We start from the raw sequence: 10,838 nt of genomic DNA, 5'->3' as shown, positions 1-10,838 counted from the left end.
GAACTTCACTGTTAACTTCGACCCAATGTCAGCAAATATATTGTATTCAAGTTGCAGACAGTTGGATGTGTTTATCCCGTTCATGGCCACAGTACCAAAACAAGTTAAGATAAGCTTTGAAGTGCAAAGTAACCTTCACCTAGTACATAGTAGTCATGCAATACGCAGAAACTTCCCCCTCCAATCAAACTTATTTTTGTTGTTTGTCAATTGTCTCATGGTATTGGTGGCAGTGGACTATTGCCAATTGCTTGAAACGGATTCCTAGCCAAAGTACCCCCCACCCCCCAGCATAGATTAAAACTAAATTAAATATGGGTGTTTTAAAGGTAGTGGTTTTACTGTAACTTGGAGTTTCCACACAGGCAAAAACAGCAAAGTTTTTTTTGAATGTTTTTATTGCAGTTTTTCATTTTATACACTGTACAGTAGACAAGGTGTGCATCGGGTACAATATACAAGAAATTTCCTGTTTCGGCCATTCTCCAGCCTCCCCCTCCTCTCCCATCCCTGTCTGTTCCGTGCAGTCTCATTGGCTCCAGTGTGCCCCCCCACCCCCCCACCCATTCCCCTCGCTCTATTGGCTGTTGGCTTCAAACAGGCCCTGGAACAAGTTGGCAAATGGCCTCCACGTTTTGCGGAAGCCACCCTCTGACCCATGAATAGCAAATTTGATTTTCTCCCGGTGGAGAAATTCTGACAGACCTGCCAGCCAGTCTGCAGCTGTGGGTGGTGTTGCCAATTGCCAGCCGTGCAGGATTCTTCAATGGGCGATGGGAGAAGCTAAGGCAAGGGCATCCGCCCCCTTTCCCATGGATGGTTCTGGCTGGTCTGACACCCCAATACCTGCCACAACCTTGGACGCTGCCTCAAAGAAGGCTGTCCATAACCCTACAAGACTGGGGCATGCACAGAACATGTGAGTATGGTGGGTCAGGCCTCACCCCCACAATCTTGGTATCCGAGATAGCCAGAACAAATAAGACAGAAATAGAAACTACAGGACAAGGTTTATTTCAATACAATTATAATGCTCTCCACTCCCCGAAGGGTCTCCTTCCCAGACCTGCACCTAGGCCGTGGTTTTTATACAACTGTGGCTCCCCCTGTAAAGGGGAAACGCAGCCCCCTTAAAGGGGAAGGCCTGCCTGTCTAAAAGGGGAAGTTCGTATTCCGGAGAGGTCACGGGAAATTGTATAGACCTGATCCCAGGACCTCCATTAAGGTTATAACACATTCCCACCCTGTAAATCCCGAGCGGAATATTAGACCTACCCCACCCTCCATGGTGCCTCGTAGGAGGTGGAGGTCGATTGTTCGCCTCATGTTCTATATGAGATTGAGGAGTACAATTGTCAGCCTAATGGTACAAGGTCCCATAGGGGAACCACCTTCAAATTGCAGCCTCTGAGCACACTAATCCACAGCCATGGTTACAGCCTGACATTTTATGCTAGCAGCAATAAAGTGTGCCCCACACAACCACAGTTGTGAAGATTTAAAATCGGATATTCTACATCATGCAGTGAAGTATGCAAATTTGTACTCCAATCCTCCAGTTTCTTTCTCAAACGTGGGAATGGGAATGGGCCAAGTATTTACCACAGCTTCACTTGGAGGGAGAGTAAATTTTCACTCATGGCCAGCTTTAGAACATGGGCAGTGTTCTCTGAGAAGACCTTCAACAATCTCTTAGTTGTAAATGGTGAGTTGAAGGGGTACCGATGACTGAGGGAAGGCGGGGGGAACAAAAAGGAAAAATGTGCAGCAACTAATCATCTGAATTTTTTTTATTCAACAAATAATATCACACATATGTAAAAATACTGAAGAACAAAGCACATTTTTCCCCACTGTGGAATGGAATTACATATATATATTACGTGAAAAAGTAAACAGCAGGTCTTCCGTACCTTTTACCCTGTATCAAACACATAATGTGTTCACATGAAAAATAATTACATTAGACTTAGTACTTATATAAAACCTATAAAATAGAACATTGATCAATTTTGTGCAATTCCATTAAGTATCCTTGTGTTAGAGTTTTAGTGGCACTAGGTAATGAAAAGGAGCTGGAAGCACGATGACATTGGCATGGTGTTGGAAGTAGATCATTCTGGCAATGTCCTGGCAAGGTGGTTAAAGTTTGTATAACCAGTCAGCTATTGGGGTAGGTAAGTGGGCCGATATGTGCAATCGGATCCACCAATAGGCATTCATTGATTCATAGCGGCTGTATGGATATCTAGAAGTTAGTGCATCAGTGATGTCAGCAATAATAAGAGACACGTCTTTTGAACTGCTATTGCAGAAAGATTTCATGATCACTGTCTGTCGGTCAAAATAAGCCTTCCCGTAATCCTCATGTACAATTTCAGCAGCTTCATTCCACATTCGGTCAGCTATGCTTTCAACATGATTGCGATTGAGGATTCCTGTGGCAGCGATGTAGTTTCCCAGCTCAATAATGCTGACTTTAACACCCCAACGCCGCTGTTCGTGGCGCAGGCAATCCGAGAACGCCTCCATTCCATAATTTGAAATACAGTCAGCAGAGTGGCTCGCTAGGCCCATGCGTCCAAACATGCTGGCAACATTTACAACTCGACCTGCAGACATCGTAAACAGCAAAAAACAAAAAACTAGCGTTATTTCAAATTCAATTAACAGAGAGCAACCAATTCCTTCTTAGGCCAGGTCTGGTCACACAGATGCTTTCCGGCCTTCAGTTCAGAATTCTAATTTCTTACTGAGATGCATCCATTTCATTCACAGAATATTGCAAGATTGCAACATATTACTGATGAAAGTAGTATGCATAAATTATTTTTAATATTTTTATTCACACGTGTATCAATGTAACATCTTTACATCCATATACTTTCAAAAGTTAATAATATTTCAACCCCCCTCCCCCCAGCACCTGACGACAACCAACTCCCTGAAATAGGAAATAAACGGCTGTCCCTTCAGACAGAACCTTTTGCGTCCCTCTCATTACATTCTTGATTTTTTTCCAAGTGCAGAAATTCCATCAGGTCACTTAACTATGCCTCTGCGGGGGCAGCACGGTGGCACAGTGGTTAGCATTGCTGTCTACGGCGCTGAGGACCAGGGTTCGAATTCCGACCCTGGGTCACTGTCCGTGTGGAGTTTGCACATTCTCCCCGTGTCTGCGTGGGTTTCACCCCCACAACCCAAAAGATGTGCAGGGTAGGTGGATTGATCATACTAAATTGCCCCTTAATTGGAAAAAATAATTGGGTACTCTAAATTTTTTTTAAAAAGTTAAAAAGAAAATAAAAACTATGCCTCTGTGCTGAGAGGGGTTGAAGGCTTCCAACCAAACTGAATTCGCTTTTGGGCTATTAAGGAAGCTAAGGCTAGCGCATCAGCCCTTGCCCCTGTTTGCAACTCCGGTAAACCCGAGTTCTCATGATTAGCCACCAAAGTACATGGTCCCAAATCAACTCCAAGAATTCCCAACATGGCGCTGAAGAAGGAGATCCAGAAGCTCACAAACTTATTGCAGGCCCAGAACATATATGCATGATGCGCCGGACTAGAGCACCACTCGCAGCTACCCCCCTATGTCTGCAAAAAACCCACTATGCACAACCTTGAATTGAATCAGGCAGAGTCTAGTGCACAAGGAGGTCAAGTTGGCTCTATATAGAAACTCGCTCCACATCTCTACCTCAAACCCCTGCCCAACTCTCCTCCCACCTGCTTTGTCGACACCAGCCGGCCATCGATCTTCGACCCCCTCCCCTACATCAACCACCGAGCGAGGAGAGCGGGAGCCAAAGGGAAGACGCGACCTTCTTGCAAATAAAGTTACATACCTGTAGTATAGAAACTGATTAACTCTTGGAAGCTTATACTTCTCCAACCACTCCTCCTAACTAGCGAACGTACCCCTACAAACGAGTCACGAACCCGATCTAACCGCTTTCCCTCCAAGCCCCAAAGTACAAATCCAAAACTGCCGGAACAAAGAGATGGGCCGAGATTCTCCCATATGGGGAGAAATCGTAAGGCTGGCGTCAAATCCGGGCGGGTTTGACGCCAGCCCCCCCCCCCTTCCCGACCGGGAACCGATTCTGGTCCCCGGTCGGGGCTAGCAGCCCGACGCCGTAAGCTCCGGCATCACGGGCTTAACGAATTTCGTTAAACCCGCTTGCCCGAGTTAGCGCCGGCTGACGCGTCATATGACGTCAGCCGCGCATGCGCGGATTGGAAGACTCCAACCCGCGCATGCGCGGATGACGTCATCGCGTATTTGCGCGAAACCCGCGCATGCGCGGGCCGGGATGCCCCTCAGCCACCCCGCGAATGGATACTGCGGGGTGGCGGAAGGACAAATAGTGCGCGGGCCCGCTGCCCGCGATCGGTACCCACCGATCGCGGGCCCATGGCACCCTTGGCACAGCCGTGGTACTGCCGTGCCAATCGGTGCCATGGTTATAAAATGCAAGTGTTTAAGGCCATTTTTACGAACGGCCAGACCAGGTGTGTTTGCCGTTCGTAAAAACAGCCGTAAAGGGCTGGGAACTCGGCCCATCTATCAGCTGTGAATCGCTGCCGGCCGTAAAAAAAAACGGCGGCAGCGATTCGTGTCGGGAGTTGGGCGTTGGGGGGGGGGGGGGGGAGAATAGCGGGAGGGCGTCGGAACAGCGTGGCCGTAAAATTTTACGAGCCACGCTATTCTCCGCACCGTCGGGAGTGCGGAGAATCTCGCCCATGGTTTCCACAAATTGGGGCCAGCACGGTCACAGCAGCCAGTTTAAATTGCCATCTTAACAGTCCCCATATTTTCAAGGAAGCCACCACCACCGGATTGGCAGTCCATTTCATCGGGAAAAACAGAAGGGGAGCCGTGACCAATGCTGTCAAACTGGTGCCTTTATAGTCATTCCTCTCCATCTGTCCCACATGGACTCCAGCCCTCTATACTACCCCAGCAACATTTCAATGCTTGCCGCCCAGGTTGGGCAACACTCGGCCCCCTAATTACTTATCCCTTTGCAAAAAAAAACTTTGTGGATCCGTGGGGTCCTGCCCGCCAAAATGAAAGATGAGATCATCTTGTAGACTCCTGCAAAGAAAGATTTTGAAAGGAAAACTGGAAGGCACTGAAACAAAAATAGAAATCTTGGGAGGATATTAATTTTGAGTGACTGAACTCTCCCTGCCAAAGTCAGGGGGAGGTTATTCCATCTCTTTATATCACCGCTTTAACCAGGGCCCTAAAATTTAACTTTGTAGCAAGACCCAGTCATGGGCTAGCCGGACTCCCAGATAACGAAAACTGGACCTGGCCAAGCAAAAAGGCAGGATCCCCATTTTGGATCCCCTCGCTGGGAGATTCGCTTTTACCCAGGTTTAATTTGAATGCAGAGAAAGAGCCAAGCCTCTCAAGCAGCTTCATTCCCCCCTCTGCACTGGAGACAGGGTCCGTCAGACACAGCAACAGATCGTCAGCGGGACCACCAACCCGACAAACTTCCTACAAATTTCAATTGGGAACCCTTCCGGCCCTGCTGCCGTCATCGAATGCATCAATCCCACACGCTCCATAACCTCCTCCAAAGTAAGAGGAGCCTCCAATTCTCCCCACTTCTCCTGCTCCACCACCGGACTAAACAAACCATCTAAAACCTCTGACATCGAGGATCCACCATCTGGGGGCTCCGACTTGTAAATGTTCTGATAAAACACCTCATTGACCTTGGCCAGGGCAGAGACCAGTCCGCCCCAACATCCCTAAGCTGCATGTTTTCCCAAGAGGCCGCCTTCCGCACCGCAACTGGTGCACCAACAAGCGACTAACCCCATGGTCATAAAAAGCACGAAGAACGAAAAATCCCTCCTCCCTGGGTGTAGAAATCTACAAAGGTCTGCTCCCCCATCTGCTCCATGCTGGTCAACAGTGTCCTCACCATCCCAGAAGGTCTCAACCTCTTAGGCCTTGACTTATCCAGGCAGGGGTCTCATAGGCAATTAAAGTCCCCACCCCTGACTAGTTGGTGTGAATCCAAATCCAGGATCAAAGACAACAACTTATTAATCAAAGCTGCAACTTGGGGCATATACATTGACCAGCACCACCTGTGCACCTGCTAACAATCCACTAAGCACCACGTACCTCGCATTCAGCTCTATCAGAATTTTCCCCACCGAAAAGGCTACCCTCTGATTAACCATTATTAATGTAAAAATTATTATATTTGCTTGACCTCTTATTTTCTCATATTCCCCTAGGTTCCCACTATTTGTATTCTCCCTCTTTAATTTTAGTTGGTTGCTGATCTCTCCATCGATGGCATTCTAAGACCACTTGTAGTTTACTGATCTTTTTGATGGCACATGAATTCGATGGGTGAGATAGAACATAGAACGATACAGCGCAGTACAGGCCCTTCGGCCCACGATGTTGCACCGACATGGGAAGTCAAAAAGCTAAAGGCCATCTAACCTACACTATGCCATTATCATCCATATGCTTATCCAATAAACTTTTAAATGCCCTCAATGTTGGCGAGATCACTACTGTTGCAGGTAGGGCATTCCACGGCCTCACCACTCTTTGCGTAAAAAACCTACCTCTGGCCTCTGTCCTAGATCTATTACCCCTCAATTTAAGGCTATGTCACCTCGTGCTAGCCACCTCCATCCTCGGGCGAAGGCTCTCACTGTCCACCCTATCTAACCTTCTGATCATTTTGTATGCCTCTATTAAGTCACCTCTTAACCTTCTTCTCTCTAACGAAAACAACCTCAAGTCCATCAGCCTTTCCTCATAAGATTTTCCCTCCATACCAGGCAACATCCTGGTAAATCTCCTCTGCACCCGTTCCAAAGCTTCCACATCCTTCCTATAATGAGGCGGCCAGAACTGTACGCAATACTCCAAATGCGGCCATACCAGAGTTTTGTACAGCTGCAACATTACCTCATGGCTCCGGAACTCAATCCCTCTACCAATAAAGGCCAACACACCATAGGCCTTCTTCACAACCCTATCAACCTGGATGGCAACTTTCAGAGATCTATGTACATGGACACCGAGATCCCTCTGCTCATCCACAGTACCAAGAATTTTACCATTAGCCAAATATTCCGCATTCCTGTTATTCTTTCCAAAGTGAATCACCTCACACTTCTCTACATTAAACTCCATTTTCCACCTCTCAGCCCAGCTCTGCAGCTTATCTATGTCCCTCTGTAACCTGCAACATCCTTCTACACTGTCTACAACTCCACCGACTTTAGTTAGTCGTCTGCAAATTTACTCACCCAACCTTCTGTGCCCTCCTCTAGGTCATTTATAAAAATGACAAACAGCAACGGCCCCAGAACAGATCCTTGCGGTACGCCACTCGTAACTGAACTCCATTCTGAGCATTTGCCATCAACCACCACCCTCTGTCTTCTTTCAACTAGCCAATTTCTGATCCACATCTCTAAATCACCCTCAATCCCCAGCCTCTGTATTTTCTGCAATAGCCGACCGTGGGGAACCTTATCAAACGCTTTACTGAAATCCATATACACCACATCAACTGCTCTACCCTCGTGTACCTGTTCAGTCACCTTCTCAAAGAACTCAATAAGGTTTGTGAGGCATGACCTACCCTTCACAAAACCATGCTGACTATCCCTAATCATATTATTCCTGTCTAGATGATTATAAATCGTATCTCTTATAATCCTCTCCAAGACTTTACCCACAACAGACGTGAGGCTCACTGGCCTATAGTTACCGGGGTTATCTCTACGCCCCTTCTTGAACAAAGGGACCACATTTGCTATCGTCCAGTCCTCTGGCACTATTCCTGTAGCCAATGATGACATAAAAATCAAAGCCAAAGGCTCGGCAATCTCTTCCCTGGCTTCCCAGAGAATCCTAGGATAAATCCCATCAGGCCCCGGGGACTTATCTATTTTCACCTTGTCCAGAATTGCCAACACTTCTTCCCTACGCACCTCAATGCCATCTATTCTAATAGCCTGGGTCTCAGCATTCTCCTCCACAACATTATCTTTTTCCTGAGTGAATACTGACGAAAAGTATTCATTTAGTATATTGCTCATCTCCTCAGCCTCCACACACAACTTCCCACCACTGTCCTTGACTGGCCCTACTCTTGCCCTAGTCATTCTTTTATTCCTGACATACCTATAGAAAGTTTTTGGGTTTTCCTTGAACCTACCTGCCAAAGACTTCTCATGTCCCCTCCTTGCTCGTCTTAGCTCTCTCTTTAGATCCTTCCTCGCTTCCTTGTAACTATCAAGCACCCCAACTGAAACTTCACGCCTCATCTTCACATAGGCCTCCTTAGTCCTCTTAACAAGAGATTCCACTTCTTTGGTAAACCACGGTTCCCTCGCTCTACCCCTTCCTCCCTGCCTGACTGGTACGTACTTATCAAGAACACGCAATACCTGTTCCTTGAACAAGCTCCACATATCCAGTGTGCCCAACCCTTGCAGCCTACTTCTCCAACCTACACATCCTAAGTCATGTCTAATGGCATCATAATTGCCCTTCCCCCAGCTATAACTCTTGCCCTGCGGGGTATACTTATCCCTTTCCATCACTAATGTAAAGGTCACCGAATTGTGGTCATTGTCTCCAAAGTGCTCACCTACCTCCAGATCTAACACCTGGCCTGATTCATTACCCAAAACCAAATCCAATGTGGCCTCGCCTCTTGTTGGCCTGTCAACATAGTGTCAGGAAACCCTCCTGCACATTTGTACAAAGAACGACCCATCTAATGTACTCGAACTATATCTTTTCCAGTCAATATTTGGAAAGTTAAAGTCTCCCATAACAACTACCCTGTTACTTTCGCTCTTTTCCAGAATCATCTTCGCCATCCTTTCCTCTACATCCCTAGAACTATTAGGTGGCCTATAGAAAACTCCCAACAGGGTGACCTCTCCTTTCCTGTTTCTAACCTCAGCCCATACTACCTCGGAAGAAGAGTCCCCATCTAGCATCCTTTCCGCCACCGTAATACTGTCCTTGACTAGCAGCGCCACACCTCCCCCTCTTTTGCCCCCTTCTCTGAGCTTACTAAAACACCTAAACCCCGGAACCTGCAACAACCATTCCTGTCCCTGCTCTATCCATGTCTCTGAAATGGCCACAACATCGAAGTCCCAGGTACCAACCCATGCTGCCAGTTCCCCTACCTTATTTCGTATACTCCTGGCATTGAAGTAGACACACTTCAAACCACCTACCTGAACACTGGCACCCTCCTGCGAAGTCAAATCTGTGCTCCTGACCTCTATACTCTCAACCTCCCGTACCCCAAAACTACAATCCAGGTTCCCATGCCCCTGCTGAATTAGTTTAAACCCCCCCCCAAAGAGCACTAACAAATCTCCCCCCCAGGATTTTGGTGCGTCTCAGATGTAGACCATCCTGTCTATAGAGTTCCCACCTTCCCCAGAAAGAGCCCCAGTTATCCAGAAATCTGAATCCCTCCCGCCTGCACCATCCCTGTAGCCACGTGTTTAATTGCTCTCTCTCCCTATTCCTCATCTCACTATCACGTGGCATGGGCAACAACCCAGAGATAACAACTGTTTGTTCTCGCTCTGAGCTTCCATCCTAGCTCCCTAAAGGCCTGCCTGACATCCTTGTCCCCTTTCCTACCTATGCCGTTAGTGCCAATGTGGACTACGACTTGGGGCTTCTCCCCCTCCCCCTTAAGGACCCGGAAAACACGATCCGAGACATCACGTACCCTTGCACCTGGGAGGCAACATACCAAACGTGAGTCTCTCTCGCTCCCACAAAATCTCCTATCTGTGCCCCTGACTATTGAGTCCCCAATTACTAATGTTCTACTCCTTTCCCCCCTTCCCTTCTGAGCAACAGGGACAGACTCCATGCCAGAGGCCCGTACCCCATGGCTTACCCCTGGTAAGTCCTCCCCCCCACAAGTATCCAAAACGGTATACTTGTTACTAAGGGTAACAACCACAGGGGATCCCTGTACTGACTGCTTACCCCCAGCCCCTCTCACCGTCTTTATTCTTTGGTGTAACTACTTCCATGAAGCTCCTATCTATGACCCCCTCTGCCTCCCGAATGATCCGAAGTTCATCCAGCTCAATCTCCAGGTCCCTAACATGGTTTTTGAGGAGCTGGAGTTGGGTGCACTACCCACAGATGAAATCAGCAGGGACACTGACGGCGTCCCTCACCTCAAACATTCAGCAGGAGGAGCATTGTACTGCCTTCCCTGACATCACCTCTAAATTAAAAAAAAAGAAAAAGAAAAAGAAAGTAAGAGCTTACCTGATATTCCCTCAAACCCTACTCCCGCTGAAAGGTAAGCAAATTTAAAGGCACTCACTCACCTTCACGACAGGCCCCTGCTGCTGCTTCCCAACGACCGTGGTTTTTTTTTTGGTTAGAGGGTGGGAAACACTGACGCAGTGTTTCGGGCTTAACTGTCACTTGACAACAGCCCCTCCACAAACCACCTTCAACTTAGGCTGACCGCACTGCACGTACGCAAAATTCCCCAGAACAGCTGATCAGTAGCTCTGCTCTGCTGCCCTCTGCTGGATGCTCGCCTTCACTCAAACTCCTCGGGTCTCCTTCGCAGGTACACCTTCAACTTAGGCTGACCGCACTGCACGTACGCAAAATTCCCCAGAACAGCTGATCAGTAGCTCTGCTCTGCTGCTCTCTGCTGGATGCTTGCCTTCACTCAAACTCCTCGGGTCTCCTTCGCAGGTACACCTTCAACTTAGGCTGACCGCACTGCACGTATGCAAATTTCCCCAGAACAGCTGATCAGTAGCTC

The 10,838-nt window shown here is 47.8% G+C and overlaps 1 protein-coding gene across 1 annotated transcript in view; it reads right to left on the bottom strand.

The window, feature by feature from the left end:
• Window positions 1-1,772: 1,772 nt before the first annotated feature.
• LOC119976167 (D-beta-hydroxybutyrate dehydrogenase, mitochondrial-like) overlaps window positions 1,773-10,838 on the bottom strand; it is a 47,008-nt gene continuing 37,942 nt past the window's right edge. Inside the window, exon 5 of the mRNA XM_038816442.1 lies at window positions 1,773-2,612. Within this exon, the coding sequence (XP_038672370.1) occupies window positions 2,143-2,612 (470 nt within the window). The 3' untranslated portion in view covers window positions 1,773-2,142. The remainder of the gene's footprint in view (window positions 2,613-10,838) is intronic.

The sequence above is a fragment of the Scyliorhinus canicula genome, chromosome 13, assembly GCF_902713615.1.
Source record: "Scyliorhinus canicula chromosome 13, sScyCan1.1, whole genome shotgun sequence".
Lineage (NCBI taxonomy): Eukaryota > Metazoa > Chordata > Chondrichthyes > Carcharhiniformes > Scyliorhinidae > Scyliorhinus > Scyliorhinus canicula.
This window is presented reverse-complemented; position numbering and strand designations above follow the sequence as displayed.